We start from the raw sequence: 19,327 nt of genomic DNA on the forward strand, positions 1-19,327 counted from the left end.
CTGCCGTTCAATCGCCTCGATTTCAATGGATTTTCGAAATAAAGTTTGAAAGTCAGGGGTAATTTGAGTTTTCATTAATTTATGATGATTTACATCGCGTTATTAAAATAAATGTAAAAAGTAAATTTTTTAAATAAATTAAAACGATATCTTATTACTGTGTGTGTACTTCAAAAAAATTTATATTAAAAAATAATTTATATTGGCGATTGATAGACGAGTTCGAGGTTGAAATACAAGCTATGAACATATAAAGAGACATTTAAAGCAGTTTTAGGCGTGGTAGAGGACTCGTAAATCTGTACATGGAAAAAGCATCTTTGGTAAAACGCATGATTCTGTAACCAAGAGATCTTATTATATTTTAAAGCTTGGTCTAACATTTAAAGCGTCGTGAAGAAGCCTTATGAGGGTGGTTAGAATTATTTCACTTGAGAGACGGTAGGAATATTCCACAATATACGAAACCATCCGATTTTGGTCTATAAAATAAAACGATTCGTTTGATAAACTGTACATTATATTAATTTCAAATATTTTTAGCAAATTTCGCGCGCGGCGTTTTAAAGTTTTTACGTTGTTTCATATTCCTTTACCTTCTCTTTTACTCCAATTCGTAAATCATGTATAATGTTCGGGTACGTGTGTCGTGTGGATTGCATATCACCATTACCGGAAATGATTCTTTATGGGTGTCATTGAAATGCTTCTTTTTGCAACAGAGAAGCAAATTCTGTATCCTTGTGAAAAAAGTAAATGAGTAATGCGTGACACGATGATGATGTCAATGGAATGGATGAAATGGGATGTTCTTTCTACATCCGAGAAAAGAGGATTCACGTTTTGTCATTGCGGACTCAACTGGCGATCTAATCGCGTACATAAAAATAGTGGCAGCTGATCGTATGTCTGCAGTATGCAGAATGACTAATGCAATCATTGATAGATGCATTGATACTAATTCCTGCAATCGTTCATCGTAAATCCTCCTCAGACTGAGCGAGGAGCTTCGACGAGTCTAATAAGAACTAGATAAGATAATCGTCTAATAAGCGATAAGATAATCGTCTTCGGTCACTGCACTTTAAGGATCACCGTCTGACTATTCTCTCTCTCTCTCTCTCTCTCTCTCTCTCTCTCTCTCTCTCCCCGGAAATATTTTTACAACAAAGATGGACAACACAATGTAAACATACACTCTTACACTGAACGGAAAGTTATTACTTATTCATAATATTTTTGTTAACACGTTTGTTCCTCAAAGCTGCGTAACACATAACAAACGACGTAGATTTTCAACACCATGACATTGATCCGGAAGCACAAAAGCGAGTCTTCTGCATTCTTCAGATAAGAACTTGAAGGGGGGATAAAGTAAAGTACCTATGCAAATAGTCGGAAAAAACGTTCCTGAAGTTTTTTTATCGCGAAAATCTCGATAGTTTCCCAAGGACGTTCACATATTAGCCAATTTGATATCTTCAAAGCCATGTTCTGTACAGCGAAGATGACAGGTCATCCCGAAATGACGTCACGCTTGCTTGAGATTCACGTGACGCTCCATCCAAGGCGAGATAGTTTTTACAGCGTGAACAAAGAGTGAAATGAGACGTCTCTCGCAGGGTATTATTTTCTACATGGGGAATACCTTTGGTGCAGTTCTCCTCATCCGTACCGTCCAGGCAGTCTCTCTTGCCGTCGCAGACGTGCAACGCGTTTATGCACATGCTGTCGCAAGGATGCTCAAAAGGGCTGCATCCATCAAGATGCGACGTATCGTCAACAGTGTTCGAAGTGAAGTCAATCCGTTTGTCATTAATTCTTTGATGCTCCTCCCACCTCTTAGAGTATATATAATCGCAGTCGGTTTCGTCATTGGCGTTAAGACAGTTTACGATACCGTCGCATACCTGGTCCTCATCGATACATGTATATTTATCGCAAGCATGCTGAGTCTCGTTGCAATTGTCGATCTCATAATCCTCTATGGTCTCCGCGATACCATTGTCGATTTCGTTATCTTCATCGGATATTGATTTCTCCAATCCGTCTTCTTCCTCTTCACTATTGAAGTCTAAATTCACGTTGTGCGTAGTGCCTCCAAAATTCGTAATACTTTCCCAAGATTGTGTTCCTTCATTATTTTTATCACTTTCTTCATTCAATATAGATTCACTTACCATTACTTTCTTCTCGTTATTTTCTTCATCCTTAATCATGCTAAATGTTGTGCTTATTTCTTCATCGCTTACATTCTTATTTTCTTTGCTGAAATATTCCCAGATTAAAGTAGTGCTATCTAATATAGATATCGTGTTGTATATCGAAAAATGATCGCTGACAGATATGCTATAATAGTTTGTTTCTTCTTCTATTGAATCACTTGTGGTTGGCAGCGAAGTAACATCTTCTTCACATTCCGTTGATTCTTCGTCTGTCTTTTTATTATCATTTGTCCACCAGTTAAGCCAGTTACTCTCAGTCGTAATTAGTATTTTACATTTTTTAGAAATTTTCTCATTGGACGCTGTTGATAAATAAGATATGGTGCTACTGGTAACGAGATCTGCGTTCGTTTCTTCCGATTGAAATTCGTCGTCAATGCTGTCTTCCGTGGGATGTTTTGAGACGGACTCATCAGCGTTAGAGGATTCTATTTTAAAAGGTTCCGTTGTAATTTCAGCAGTGAGGTACCAGTCGTTTCCACCAGTGCTCGTATTACGATTATCAGCTTCGTTGTACTCTAGATCGTTAGGGGACAACATCTTCACCCGCTCTGAACTATAAGCGCTGTCATAATCGACGCTCGTCGGCTCGTCGACTTTCGAAGCGACGGATGATGTCGGTTTCCTCTTACGTTTTACATGATTCTTCCTCCTTTTCTTGGGCCTGTTGTTCTTACGACTATTATGACGACTTTTGTGCTTGCGTTTGCCGTGTCTTTCAGTAGATGTTTTCTCTGGGTCCTCCCTGGGTTCATTTGCATCCCGCGTGACGATCTCGGGAACCCTCGTTGTCGTAAAATTGAACAGAACAACGTCAAAATCATCCTCTGATTTTTCTTCCAAAATCTCTCTGGATTCATGTGATTCCTTCGATATCGTGTTTGTATTTTCTATAGGTATTGATTCCGGCGTCTCACCTGAATTTATCAATCCGGAATCGATCTTCTCGTTACTTTGTATCAAGTTTTCGTCGCAACATTTTTCGAAAGAAATATCTGATTGTTTGTGCGTTTTATTATACTTTTCATTACTTCGATTTTGCTGAGTCGCGTTATGATTTGAAATTGAAAGATTTGATATCATATCGATATTGTCAACGTTAATTGTTGGAAAATACCGACGATGTATTTCAGCCTTTGGCGATTTAAGTTCATATAGTAACTTTTCTGTCTTTATTGAAGAATAATCATTTTTGTTTGATTTTGTTGTTGCGAATATTTCTCCTAAAACAGATGAAGCTGCTTTTTGCTGATCATATTTCATATTCGTCATGTTATATTCTTCAATTTTAGTGCTTACAGTCACAGGAGCTGTTCTTTTAAATGGCGTGACGCGATGTTTCAAGTATTTATTGTAATAATTTGAAACCTTACTGTCTTTTCTTACCTCGTATCCAAAAAAAATTTCTTTATTATTCGGATTGTTATTCTTTGTTTCAATATAATTTTCTGGTAAATTTGATTGACCGTGAGTATTATTGAATACATCAGAATAAATAAATCCAGTTACATTTTCCAGCATATCCCTCTTTTCAGTCTGCCAAGCCTTGGTTACTTCATGCTTATTAATATTTTTTAAAAAGGTATTTTTTAATGTCGTTGAAGTTCGTGTATCAACTGCGAATTCTGTCGACACTTTCATCGTAGATGAAGTTATCAAGTTCCTCAAATATTTATCATAATATTTTTGGTAAGCCGAACCGTGTTTTCTGCGTTGATTTTTTCTAAGAATCTTACTATTGCCACGTACATCTGTCATATTAAAATTCCGATTAATATTAGCGTCATTTGTTACTGTCGTTATTTTAGAAGTTGTATAAATTGGTTTAATTGAAACTTCAGTTGAATCACTCTGACGACATACCATATGCTTAGCTTTAATAAACTTGCAGATCAAATTATCAATCCGCTGAGTAACAGTATCAGTTGATTTTTTTTTAATCATTAAAGGATTTTCCGTGTCTATCTCTTCATCAATATTTTTCGCAGCTTCTACAGTGATGTTTTTAGAGCGATGTATCGCTTTAATGTTGTCAATATTATTTTTAGACGTATTATTTTCCAATTTCGTTGGTGTCCTCTTAATTTTATCGCTATTTTGATATTCCATGTCTATTTTCGAAGAGATTTCGATAACGGTTCTGATGTTCGAATTGTTTGATTTAGAAATATTCTTTTCCGTAACATATTTGCCCTTTTTACTGGGTCCAAGAATCATAATTGTTGCGTCTACGTTGAATGTATTGGATTGTTTCGGTGCGCAATCAGGATTACTTCCACTTATCATTTTTCGTGTTTTATCGCGATTATTGATAGATTGTAAACCAAAGTTTTTCAGTGAAATATTTTTTTGTTGAAATAGTTGCAAAGATCTCACGAGACTATCTGACAGCTTGAAAGGTTTTGGAATTCGAGACTCGTTGCTTGATCGCTTTAAGGTTTGGTTAACAGTTGGATGATAAACTTCGGCATTACTGCAATTCGTATCAAGATTATGAAATCGACCAAATTTTACGTATTGCGAGGACGAGTTATTATCTTTCGATTTGGATGTAATTTGGATCAAATATGCCGAGGGTTTCTGCAGCATGGAGTTTGGAAATCTTCGTCGTTGAGTTTCTTCCGGAAACGCTTCCAGGATCGGATTACCGATCGTCACGGCTGGTTTGATAGCGAGTCGATCGGCGCTTTCCGTCGTCACGGGTTGCATATTCATATTCCTTCGGCGTTCGGCGAGTTTCCCTCCGTAGGAAATCGCGGTCGACTTCCGTACAATCACGAACTTTCCGGTATTTCGCCACGGATACCTCTCTACGGGCGGCGCATGATTTCGCGATAAGTAAAATTAAAAAGGGATTACGGCAGAAAAAGGTGAATGTAATGGCGAAAATATCACGCGGAATGCTTGGAAGCTGTATTTGAAAGTTAGTACGATCGATGGAAGACGAGTTGGTTGAATTCTGTCGGTTGCAGTATTAGACTTTCTGTTACCTATACTACATACTAAATTTTACAATAATATAAAAATACTAGTAAAATTGAATAACTTTTTGCTATAAAAATAAAAAATTTTTAACTATTTTAAAAAACTAATCAATCCTTGGAAATATATATATATATATATTACATATACATATATATATATAAGCAGATTCTTTTTGTCTCAAAGCGGCTCAATCTCAACTAATGCTATAAATTCTAATAATAATATTTGAAATACAATTCCAAGTTCTAGTTGTATTTGAAAGTTAGCACAATCGATGAAAGACAAGTTGATTTTGTCGGTTTCAGTATAGACTTTCTATTACTTGCTGCATAGTGAATTACAATAATATGAAAGTACTAGTAAAATAGGGAGGTAACTTTTCGCTAGAAATCTATTTTTAAAAAGCTAATCAATCCTTATGTAGAAACAGATTCTTATTTTCTCAAAATCTCAATTTCAACCGATTCCATATTTGAATAAAAAAATCTATATTATGACAAGCGTCATCCCGTGTACATTGTCCAAATACAGTTCGCGACATTATAAATATTTATCGAATGACTTGTCTCTCGTGCACGCGCACAAGTGTGATGTAACGTGTATACGTGTTCCAGTATCGTGTAGAAGAAAGAGCGTGTAGATAAGTGTGGTGTGGCATAATTACCGCAGTCCCTCTCATCAGAGCCGTCAGAGCACTCGTTCACCCCGTTGCACTGCAACACGTAGTTGATGCAGCTGCCGTCCGTGCAGCGAAACTCGGTGTCTCCGCAACCTGCTCCATACACCATACACTCATGCGCATTTAAAGATTGCATCGCCTCGCTGACGCGCGTCAGCCCCCGTCCTCAAGTTGTTCCCCATCCCTCCAGGATCACTCATGATCCACCAGCGAAGCCGCGCGATCGCGGCTCCAAGCAAGCCCTTCGACACTCCGAATCTTCCGTCCAAAATGCGCGTTAACAGAATAAACCGGGCGTAATGCTAAATAATTTATGATCACGCGGTGCGAGCGACAGCGTGGGTCAGAGAGTACGATTTGCATATAGCACTATCAGTTACACTATCTGGACGGTAGAAGCGGACGCACCTTTACCTGGTGTGAGATGCTTCGAGCTGTGCTGCTTTTGCTGAGGTTAGTATATGAACGAAGGAAGTATACAGGGAATATACAAGAGCGAAGGACAGCAATCTGCATTCTCAATCAAGAAGATAAGTCAATTGCAACAGGATGACGTGGATGACTATTGGATTATCTTTACGCGATTAATTTATCTTCGATCGGCAGCGAGAATTGATGTCTTCGCTCTCTCGCACGCGTGTTGGTTGCAGGAATGTCGGATGCGGTTCGCTTAAAAGTCGATTAATTAAAGCGAGTTTAGGTAACGTCGTAACGAAACGGTCCGAGTACATTCGGGAATGCCTGAAAGTTCGCCGCCTTCTTCACACACGACCGATCGTGGACGCTCCGATTTAGGTTGCAACGAAACCTGGATTAGATGAGGTAATGGTGCAACGACATTGGCTGAACTATTTCAGGAAAAGAGGTGTTATTTTCGGCGTAGCGCGTTAGAGGCATAAAGTTCGGTCAGCGTGGAAAATCGTAAATCGAAAGTCACGTGGAGCGTGCCGGAGAAAATTAAGTTTACGTTTATTCACGTTATAGCGCACAACGTTGGTGTATCCAACACCGGACCTTCGTAACCGCTCGTCAGCGTCTAATTATGTGCAAGCGTAAACGCTTTTCTGCTCTCGCGTACTCGTGGTTCACTATTGTAATGAAGAGACAAATGTTTCTCATCCGCGACGAAACTGATTAAAAAAAAATTAATGATACTTAAAATTCGGATGATAATGTATGCGCATACAAATCGCAATCTTTGCGACGTTATTTCCACGACGTTAAGCACGTGTTCGAATGAGATCACTGCTGGGTTTACTCGCGAGACTTATCAAAGTGCCTGCAATCTTGTTGTTAAACTTCGCAGGCGCGTTTGAGGCTCGTTTAAGCTCAGGCGCCCCTTTCGATCGCTCGTGAATAATCGCGTCGGGTAACCGACACTTGGCAAAGAGCATCGATGCAGGCTTATCGCGGCTTATTGCTGGAACCGTTGCGGGAGTTATCGTTGCGCGTGCAAAAGTGATTATTGACTTTACGATTCAGAACATGTAACAACGTAGGATTTACGTTGTCGATGAGCAAAGACGATACAATTAAAGACAACGAAGACAGAAATAACGGAGTTGTATAAGACAGACTCCGTTGAAATCTGTATTGTTAAAAAAATCTCATTTGATATATTCTGCTCTCGCGCTCTCAAGATGTAAGAATAAATCGATCGAATAAATACATGTTTCAAAGAGGGAAGGAAAACAAATTAGCTTACCGCATTGATTCTCATCTTCGCCGTTACGGCAATCGGCGATTCCGTTGCAACGCTTGTCGATACTTAAGCAGATGCCATCCAGACAACGGAATTGATCCCCACTACAGGTGGTCACTGAAATCGATATAAAGAGAAATGAAAAGTTTATTAAATATAATAATTTATCATATACAAGATCATATTTAAGTATATAATATTTTTAATTACGAAATAATAATTACTCGAAAGCTCAGCGATAAAATTATTCACCTCTTCTTCATTAATCGAGATTTATTCCAATTTGTAACTAATAAACTATAAATAAATAAATAAATAAATAAAATAAATAAAATATATATATATAATATAAATAAAAAATATATATAATTTAAAAATATAATAAAAATGTAATTAATAAAATATAATCAATAAAAATATAATTTTGAAAAACTATCTGTAACTTAAATCTATTTTAACCCGTTGAGAGAGAACATGAACTAACAATAACATTACATCAATGTATAATTTTCTACTCAACAACGTCACTGTTATACACAATATTTGTTATGTTACATTTATATTATTGTTGAGTTGGAAATTAGAATAATAATAATGTAATACGTGATTAATTATGTTTCATGGATAAACAGCTATAAAATATATTAAAAAATATATAAAAAAACAATAGACAAAATATCGATAATAAAAAGAAAAAAATAATACAAACAAACCGTTGCAATTATATTCGTCAGAATGATCGAGACAATCGTTTCGTCCATCACATCTTGCATTTTTGCTGACACATGAACCGCTGGCGCACTCGAATTCGTCCGCTCGACATCGTGCTATTTGAAAGAGAAAAAAAAATGTGCTATTTGATAGAAAAAAAATAAAAATGTGTATAAATAAAATAAGGGAGAGGAAAAAAGAGATAGGATGGTGGACAAACCGAAAAAAATACGCAAAAACAAATATCCTCATTGGTACGATACGATAGCACTTTCACACAACGACACCTTGATTTAGTTAAAAGTTTTTATTCTCTGTCTGTACAAAGTAACTGAAGAGCTGTCGACTCGAGTTTTATTGATTATTGTCGCAATTTGAACGAGTTACTGAAGCATATTCAATTTACGCGATATCAATAATCAATTGAATCCATGCCACGCTCGGAAATATTCGATAGCCCGCTTTAGTTAATTAAAAATGGCAACTATTTGCAGAAATTCACTTGACCTATAGTAAATATAGATTGTAGTGTCGCGTTACTTTTATGCTTGGAATTCGTGTCGATGACTTCGGCTGCTCATCGCGAGACTAGTTGTAAAATCTAAAAATGTATCTTTCTATAAATAGAGACAAATCAATTAAGTTGATTAGATACATTTTATAATATCTTAAAATATGATAATTTCATAGCATTCTTAGAGCGTATTTTAATTTGTGAGAACTCTCTTTGGAATTTTTATTTTGTCAATTGTGGATAAGATTTCGATTTTACAACTACAAAAAATTTACCTGATTCTGATAAATAGATATGTCTATCTATGTCCATATAAATTGCATCTATATTCAGATTAGTCTGGTTTAAAAAAAAAACCGTCTGTCGCGTAAAGCATCGTGTGAGTTTCTTTCGAGCGGATTAAAAATTACTGGTTGAAATTTAATTTATTCTCGACAGTTGGAAAACGGTTATTCCGCATATCGCTGTTAACTGCTTGTGACTGTTTTGCGGAGTAAATTCGCAGCCATATGTGCTACCACATATCCATGAATAATTATGCGCAAGAATCGCCGTCGCGTTATTGCAAGTGTGAATACCTGTTCGCGAGTTTCTGCATAACTTTATGATGTAACCAGAGTCGCATGCGTAAATTATCATGCGCTACTTCCTAATGAGTTAAAAATGCGGGAGCTTTCAAATATCATGCTGCGCAGGCATCATGTTCACGCAGGAAAATTCGCGTATACCGTTTAATCCTTTACACCGTATATACCCAAAAGATGCAATAGAATTCGTACCTACCTCTCGCCGCAGAGATGCGTGTTGCGAAATGTTCTGGGCGTCTCGTGTGCGTGAATATCGCGAACCATGCGACACGGGAACACGAGACCGATGCCCCTCAAAATTCGATCGCGAATGCAATTTGTTTCGATTACCAAATTTCACGAAATAAAAAAAAAAAGGAAATAAAACAGTTCTCCTCAGTTGCCTCGTGTCCCCGTAATTATCGGCGTTGGAATTTCACGGTGACCGCTCGTAATGCGACTCTAGAATATCATCGGGTTGCACGATGTACGCAATTTGATACTCATAATAGCAAAAAATTTATCGCGACATTTCTTGTTAAATAGTTTAACGAGTCAAATGAGTTTCTTGGCAAACGTAAAGGCTATTTCGTGCGCAGATGTGCCACATCTACGACCACGTTATTCCAACGCCGACTGATTTACATGTTTCGCGCTGAGTGTGCCGTTTCGCAGCTGATTGGAGTAAATAGTGATAATTCGTACTCATGTTGTAACAATTTTGTTCGTCCCTTCCACCGATACAGTCCGTGTATCCGTCACAGCGCCGTGATAAGGGCACGCAATAACCAGGCGCGCATTCGAATTGGTCTTCCTTGCAGGCTGTAAGAATTGCACTCAGGCTAATCTGGGAAGATTTATGTCGCCGAGAACGGCACTGATGACTCGACTGATGCAGGTCAATTTGAGAGATGACACGTACAAACACAGTTGAGAGAATAACGCTGACGAAGATTAGGCATACATTGCTGAATGGACGTAACACTGAGATACAATGATGTAGGAAGCACAATGACTGTCGGTAACGAGTAACAATTTCGTTGACGAATAAATTAAGCTGCATTCCGAAGTAATGTTCAAGAATAATGTTTAAGAAAAGAATAGATATTTAAATTAAGTTCACTTGTTCACATAAGTGAATAGGAAGCAAGTAAGCAACGCAAAGTTTACGTCTGTTTTGCTTAGCTACATTCGTCTCTTATACTCTCTAAATTCTTTGGAGTGGAATCTTACTTCTACAGAGTGAATAAATTTTGCTATTTTTGAAAAAGAATGGCAGAATTTTTCAATCTTTTTAAGAATGAGATTTCACTCTGAGAATGATATTTTATTCTAAAAAAATTAGAGAATATAATATCATGTTTCCGCCAATTTTCTAAAGTCTAAATATTCATACTGCTTCACGAAATATTAAACATACAGAGAGTGTAGTTAAAAAAGATAGACCCCGAGATATATATGCCAAAGTAATCCGAACTGAAGAACACAAAATAACAATTCTAACGTGGGATCGCGGCGCGATGATATAAGATAGGATGGAAAGAGTTTCTTAAGATGAACTAATTAGTGACCGAGCGAAACGCGTTAAGTACACCCAAGTGACTAGGCCATTAATTAGCACGTATTTGAGGAAATTTCACGGAAGAGATTATAAATGAACGAGGAGTTACGTCAATCGTCGTACTCCTTCCTGCCGTACTCTAATTTACAGCGGCAATTAGTTAACGATGGAAGAACATGAAAGAACCTGCTTGCCCGCGAAAGGACACTGCGTGACGACCAACAGTTACCTTTACATTTAACCGCGTCGACGACTATTATTGCACGAATACACGCAGAGACGAAATATATACGTGGACAGACGTAAGTCACGCGAATTCGCAAGGGATAGCGCGATTGAAGCGTAGTGGAAAGTTCTTTACGAGCGAAAGCAACAGAAATAAAAGTCCCAACACTTTCCTGGTAAACGCTAAGTTATCTTCCACATAAAGCTTGAGAGGAAAGGAAAGAGAAGAGTGGTGTTACATCTCACGTAATGATGTTTCGCACAATCGTGCTCAAATTTGATCTCTTCTACCCAAATATTCATCGCGATCATCACGCTGAAGTATTCAGGCCGCGTAGAAAAATTAATCGGCTATTACAAAAAAAAAAAAAAAAAAAAAAAAAAACCCAGAGCGATGGAAACCAGGACCGAAAAATTACGGAAAAATAAAATGGCACTTTATCAAATGTTCAAACCGCAATGCGAAATAAATAATTCACATCTCATCCCATCCAGTGAAGCGGTGACATAGGATTACAGAAGTTTCAGTTATACTCGTTTAGTTGTCATTGAATAGAGTGAGAGCTATCAATTATAAAAAATTTATTTATTGTCAATTTTTCGCGACAGGAGTTGATAACGATTAATATGACTGATTGCGAGATCAGTCAATCACAACTACTGTAACGTAATGTTCAGAAAATCTGTTTTTTTTTTTTTCATTTCAATTTGTCACAAAGAGAGAAATAACGGACTTAGATCATCGTGAGATGACGCGGAAACGGGTATGAGACAGCACGCTGAGTCGTTGAGAAACCGATGGGAGATGTTGCAATTTCTGAGATCATCTTAAGTTCAAGGCCTGCCCCGAAGCCTCACCCATTTGACGATTGAATTGCAAACGAGCCGCGAGTTCAATAATCCGCTCACGAGCTCGATGCTCGAGGCGATTCGTTCACGCTTCAGAATAGTTTAAAAATGATCCCTCGTACGCGTTCGAGAAATTAACGGTTTAACTGCTGAATCAGATAAACCAAAATAATCTTGAATTACTCAAGATATGATACAGTGTAAATTTTCTTTGCGTGACGATAAATACATGACAATAGCTACGTTTAGCAGAAGAAGCAATTTCCCAACTATTGTAAGATTCTTTAATATGAATGATTTATATGTTTAGATCTATGAAGGAGCTAAGAATCATATTCAAGAATTTAAGTTTAAACTTCGACATGGCAAGTTCATTTTTATATATTTCGTTATTACTTTTCAATCTTACTTGATGTATGATCACTTTGTGTTACACTTTGACTACAATTCTTATTTTATTACTGGACTTGCGATTTATATTGCATATTATTATTATTATTATTATTGCTATTATACATAATTTTTTTTTAAATTGCGCTTCGAAAGTATGCTCACCGTTTATGTTTTAATAATATTAAGCGATCATTTTGTATCATCCAATCTTTCAACTGATTCAAAATTATTCTCTAATGAAGAAATGATTAACTGCCCCATGAGCACCATTGCTAAAGATGTACAGTAATAGATCTTAAGCATATTTGTATTTGTATTTTATTTGTATGTTATTTGTATTTTAACTTCTTTGTGTTAACGTTTGTTGAAGATGGCTAGAAGGTTAGCCGAAACGCGTACTCTCTAAAACTTTTAGAGTGGAAGCTCATTCTGAAGAGTGAAATCTCACTCTTGAAGATTGAAAATTAAACCACTTCTTTTCAAGACTGGTTCATTTTTCACTCTTTAGAGTGAGAATTTAACTCCAAAGAATTTAAAAAGTGTATTATCTTTGTATCGTATTTTTAATAGATATATTTTCGATTCGGATAAAATGCTTTTTATAATTAATTAATCGCACAAGACTTAAAGCGTTAATTCCCATTAGCCCATTTTATTTCTTAATATATTTAGAATATTAAAGAATCTTAGCAGTTGCAATTGCTTTTTCTGTGTTGAACGCAGCCAGTGATGTCTTCTAACGAATTTTGTTGAGGCCATTAAAACTTTCGGATTCGTCAAAATAAGCGCGCGTCGCGAAAAATATCACTCGCTGGCGTAACGTAACGTCGTCGACGAACAGCGAGAAACAAACATAATCTCGTGCCGTGGATTTACAGGGGATGATGACTCTCGCCATATAGCTTGACACGATTCCGCGGCGTGACCGATTTTCGCAGAGCGGCGGAGAAGTTCGGCGGACGTGCGACGCTCTTGTCACGAATCAAAATTGGATTAAAGCGGTGAAAATGCGAAATTCCGGGACAGAGCCATGATGGAAGGGCCTGGCGCGATGTTCGGCTGACGGCCCATGGGAGATTAACGTCGGATTAAAATTGCGGCCGGTTATTAGGGCGGATTAATAAACGCGAGTAAATCTCGTTCGACAGGGGGCCATCCCAGATTTGCCGGGGGACGAGGGGTGTTCCGTGCCTAATCTTTTTTTTCTCTCCTTTTAATCGTCTTCCGCGCTTCTACGCTAACGACATTCGTGCAGCCGCTGATGAGATGTGCAGTAAAGTTATACGAGAAGATGAATAAGAAATCGGCAGTCAATTCTCCATTGATACATTCGTGCGTCACAATTGTTACTATCATGACGTTAGCATTTACAAATGGACGCGTAAACGTCGTAAAATCACATAAACATGACATGCGTCATCAAACGCGTTGTTTCTCATTAGTTATTTCCGTTAATGGATTATTGCCGCATAAAATCGCAATTTGCAGCGTGTTTATGAACTGTGAAATAATTCGAACTGGTTACCCGTGCAATGTTTCTTACATTACGACATAAAGACTGTATATCACGATGATTCCTTTAACCGTTTCTTTAATCAACCTTCAAGATGATTTATATACTTAATAAAAATTAAAAGCACATAATAACTATGTCATGCTGATTTAATTTTTCGCGTTGTACTTCTACACACAGAAAAATATCATTCTACTGTTAAGAAAAGTGATTACTTAATTAATTTTTTTTTCTTTCGAGCAACGATTATTATTAACAAAGAATATTTTCTTGATAATAGTCTTAAAATGTATTTATTACAAATTAAATTTTAAAGAGAGAAGAGAAAGTGAAACTCTTATTTTATGTATTCAAAACAAGAAATTACTTTTTTTTTATTAAGAATATTATAAAATTTTGTAGAAAATTATTTATATAATAAGTAAATTGATTTAATTTAATTTAATTTTATAATTCTCTCTCTCTCTCTCTCTTGTTGAAGTATTAAATTTATTAGGATTCAGAATATATTTTGAATCACTTGGACGTTTAAGATAAACTTGTGATATATTTAAGGATATATGAACCTATAAAATACTTAAAACAAATAATTACTATCTGCATATAGTATGCATTTTTCTGTGTGTACAAAGCAAGCATTCTCGCTCGAATCACGACCTATCGATCATGTAAAATGTTTTCGATTTTTTTTAAATTATGCCTTTTAACGACTGAGAATAAGTTAGCGATGTGCACGCGGTCGTACACGGACGGACCGACCACGAAGCATGCCTCTGCAAAAGACGACGGAAATAATAAGCTGAGGTTGAAAAGGGTAGCGAGAGAGGGGGAGGGGGTTGGCAGACAGGGTTGAACGAAGAGAGAAAACGAATGTCGATGCAGTATACGGGTGCAACGGCCTTAAACACGAGGCCGAAGAACGCCATCGTCACAACCACTGCCGTATTTTTTTTTTCTTTCCCCGAGCACGCTATTGTTATTGTCACAGTTATTATAATTATTGAGCTCATCGTAATACGCCGGGACCAGCCCGCGACCATTAGTTCCGGCGCAGTCGCATGCAAATCTGTCGTGCGGCGTTCGCTAGCGATAAATAAAATCGGTACGTGCAAAGGCGTCGCCAATATCAGTTCATGAAGATACCTTTATCAGCACACACAGGTCTTATAGATTCGTACGTGCGAGAACGATCTTATTACAAAACTTATTTCCGCTCACGCAATTAGCGTGAAATACCTCCATATTAGCGTTATAAGAAGCGCCTTCTGGTTTTTTTTTTTTTTTTTACAATAAGCCATTAACCCGGATATATTGTATAATACAATACATTGTTAGAAATGTTCTCAAATTTCATTAAATTTTAAGTTACACAATTTGAACTTAATTTTGTGACATTACATTATAAATTTAATGTATTTATAACTCAAAAGTATATTTGTGTACATATACATAAAATTTAATGCATTTTTCATGAAAATTTATGAAATTTAATTGTACTTTTCATAAAATTTTATTGAAAGTATATTAAATTTCATAAATTTAATGTACGCGTTTATTATATTTAAATTATAAAAATATTATATTTAAGTAATTATTGTAACTTAATTTTCAGTTAAATTATTCATTACTTTTAATTTCATTCATAACCACGAGCTTCAGTTCACATGTAAGGAAGCTCGTGGTTACATTTCTAACAGTGTAGGTTTTTAGCCTTAAGCCATAAGAAATGGAATCATAGTCAATTAGTCTTCTCGCATTCGACTATAATTGATTGGTCAATTTCTTAAGGTTTAAGGCTTAAAGCACTTATTGTCCGGATTTACATAAGTTGATCCGGACTTACATAAGTTTTAAGTTTCAAGCCGTCAAAAAATTGACCAGTCATAGTCGAATGTGAGAAGAATAATCGACTGTGATTGGTTTCTTATGATTTAAGACTTAAGCTTAGGTAATGGCTTATTGTAGAAAGCTCATTCATAATCGAGTTCTATTTTCTTTTAAAATAAAAATACGATATTTATGAGTTTGAAATATAAAAATAATAGATCTCTATCTTGAAAATGTATAAAAATAGTGTTCTGAATTATTAACGACAATTTGCGCGACTTGTATAAGAAAGTTTAATCGTTTGAAAATAAAAGGGTTTATTACTAGTGGAATAATCCACATTTTGTGAGGTAATCCATTCCCATGCAGCACACTTTATCCAAGAAACATCCTGGGAATCATTCTTAAGATATTCAGAGGACATCCCCTTAGATCTTACTATGGGTTGTTTCCTAATCTTTAATGTTAGAGTTAATTCTCTGTTTGTATAAAATGTGGATTAGCCCACTGTTATAATAAGCCTTTTAGTTGTTTCTAAGGACGCACAAAAGTGCAATATTACTTCAAAATTAACTAACATAGTTACCAATACATTAAAGGCCGTGGTACACAAAAAAAATGTAAAATGTAAGGCGTAAGCGAATCGGTCAATCACAATAAAAATATAAAAATAATGATGTAGCAAAAAGTTTTTTGCTTATACACACATATATTGCTTATGTCTTACTGTTTACGTTTTTTTATGTGCCATATATAGCCTTATTAAAAGATGTTTAGGAAAAAAGACGAAGACGAATTCTGAAGCAGCTACAATCGCAGCGCAGCAATGCGCGATATCACCGTTACAAGTCCAAACTGCATGCGCATGCAAATAACTGATGAGTGCAGGCGATCATCTTTCAGATGTGGAAACGATACTTACGGCAATTGTGTTCATCGGATTCATCGTGACAATCTTGCATGCCATCGCAGTATCTGTTACTGTCGATGCATTGCCCATTTCTGCATATGAACTCGGTCGAAGAGCAAGCTGTACACAGAAAGAAATCGATTATTATATACAAAAATTATTGTCATTATTGTCAAAATTAAAATTACAATATTTTTATTATCAATTTCTAAAAATATACCCGATAATTGTAATTATGATACATTAGAATATAGCACATTATGGACATTAATTAGACGACAGAGAGGTATTTGATTCTTTGATCTCAAATTCAGGCGTATTTTCCGATAATTCATTCGATCCTTCTCAGCCATCAAACGTTAGATTTGATTTTTTTCCAAAACAAGAAGGTATTCCAAAACAAGAAGGTATTCTCAGGTTGATATTGCATGTAAGCGAGTTACGTTAGCTTAGAGCCGTGAAAAGAGACTCGCGTTCTTGAGCGAGATTCACTGAATTGATCCTACCTTACCTAACACACGAATAAACCAATAATGGGAGTCGTTTGTTTAATATAAATTCTGAGAAGATCGTACGTAGCGGCGGATAATATTTCAAAGGTGAAGCAGTGGCCGTAAGAGACAAGGATAAGGTTGCAAGATAAGAGGTTGTAGATCGGATAGCGCTTTGCTGCATAGACGCGTCATAGATCTCATTTTTCTTCTTAACATGCGCCGTTTTTAATACCGTGAATCATACGAGTTTCATGATTTTTACAAGATCGCGAGGAAAAAACATAATAAACAATTCGATCTTTCACCAATCAGACGGATTCATTCGGCCAGATAAGAAAATTTTTGAATTATTAGATACATAAATAAATTTCCACGATTCATTTTAAATAAATCAACCAAATGCCTATGAGAGCCAAACACACAGGGTGTTTACGTATAAAGAATTTATTCAATTAGTATATAATGTGATAATAGACGTTTCGATCCTATTGCGGATCCTTTTCAATATCTTAATAACATTCAATATAATAAATTTAAATATTAATAAATCATACAATTACAAACTGAGCTTTAAGAATAATTGTGATTGATGTTATCAATGTTTAATTTTATTATGTCTATTGTCACATTATATTAATTAAATAAATTTTTTACACATAAACACTCTGTGTTTGACTCTCATAGGTATAATATTTGATTGATTTAGTTTTTGGAGCCTGTCAATTTGTTTTTATTGCAATTTCAAATAGTACTATAACAACAGTGTAAATTTTCGCGCCCAACTTTTTCATTAGTAAGATTGATCAATCTAGTTTCAAAAGTTACATAACAATCCGCAGTTAAACATTTAACTACACTGAGAAAAAATTGTTTATTTGATTAAATTAATTTAGATCGTTTATATATATATGTGTATGTATATTTTTTATGAAGTATATATGTATTGAAGAGTCAAATATATTATATTTGATTTAAATACATACATTCTCCAACAAAAAATATATAGGAAAGATGAATTAAATTAATATAATCAAATGAACAATTTTTTTTCTCTGTGTTTATTTTAGTTTAATTAAAAATAAATAAAAAAATGCATATATTCGCCATTACCTTCACTATTTTCATTGCGGTAAAGCCGCCACTGAACAACTAAAACAATTTGTGAAACTTACGAAGACAATACTGTATCGGAAAAAACGTGTCAAGATTGATTAAAAAAATTAAATATGATTTTGATAAATCGCGTTGCGAAGTATTCTTTTACCGTAATATCTGTATAATATACAAACAATATAATATTTATATAATATCTACATAATATCTCCGAAAGATGGCAAAAAGTAATGGATTCGAAAAGCAAATACATACTTCGATTGAAATGTTTGTAGCTTTAGTATTAACAGATATATTTTTGAAAAAAAGTCGTGGAAATTACATACCTAATATTTACAGAATCAGAAACAATAACAGTTTGGGAAATAGATTATTCTTTTATAAGATAATTATTGAAAAAAATTTTATACAAATTACTTCAATTCTGGATAGCATTTAATTTTAACGGATATTGTTTTCATTACTAGAATTTCATTCTTCTCCACTTCAACTCTTCTCGTATCGCACAAAGTCAATTGTTAATTGTCTCCGAATGATACACAGCCGGACCGCAAACAGCGGACGCAATTTTTTCGTTAGCCTCTCGTCCTGGCTCGTTCAATGATCGAGTCCCCTCGGGTTTCGAAATCAGGAGCGTGCAATCGTTCGCCGGCTATCCTATTTCAAATAAACATTCGCCCACTCGCAAGTTCGACTCCAATTTCATAGGCTGGACGCGTGCTCGTCCGTTTCCACTTACTGATCATGACCGAGTCGCGTTTGCCGCTCGAGCCGCGAACGCGGCAACCCGTTTTCACATTTGTCCCATCGAACTAATACGAAGAGGCACTCGTGCGATAGAAAAAGTGACTTGATAAGTACCAAACACAAAGAGTAGGAAAAAGAAACACGATGCTGGGCTCCGACTAATAAAACTGAAGTGACGCTATCGATGCTTCGTCAAGCTAAATAAAATACAATTTTACATGGCGAGAGAGAAATTGTTTATGTATTATATGTATATAAAATAAAGTAAATAGATAAATAAAAATATGTGTGCATATATATATATATATTATAT

The 19,327-nt window shown here is 35.7% G+C and overlaps 1 protein-coding gene across 5 annotated transcripts in view; it reads right to left on the minus strand.

The window, feature by feature from the left end:
- Positions 1 to 19,327, minus strand: part of trol (terribly reduced optic lobes) — a 197,604-nt gene that overhangs the window by 43,497 nt on the left and 134,780 nt on the right. For 4 of the 5 annotated variants that reach the window (XM_087409407.1, XM_087409394.1, XM_087409392.1 and 1 more), the window contains 5 exons: positions 16,673 to 16,780; positions 10,088 to 10,204; positions 8,305 to 8,418; positions 7,595 to 7,708; positions 5,875 to 5,982 (listed from right to left, as the gene is read on the minus strand). In XM_087409407.1, the coding sequence (XP_087265533.1) occupies positions 5,875 to 5,982; positions 7,595 to 7,708; positions 8,305 to 8,418; positions 10,088 to 10,204; positions 16,673 to 16,780 (561 nt within the window). The remainder of the gene's footprint in view (positions 1 to 5,874; positions 5,983 to 7,594; positions 7,709 to 8,304; positions 8,419 to 10,087; positions 10,205 to 16,672; positions 16,781 to 19,327) is intronic. The other variant, XM_087409399.1, reaches the window with a different exon arrangement.

This window comes from Acromyrmex echinatior, chromosome 1, assembly GCF_024713525.1.
Source record: "Acromyrmex echinatior isolate Ae372 chromosome 1, ASM2471352v2, whole genome shotgun sequence".
Lineage (NCBI taxonomy): Eukaryota > Metazoa > Arthropoda > Insecta > Hymenoptera > Formicidae > Acromyrmex > Acromyrmex echinatior.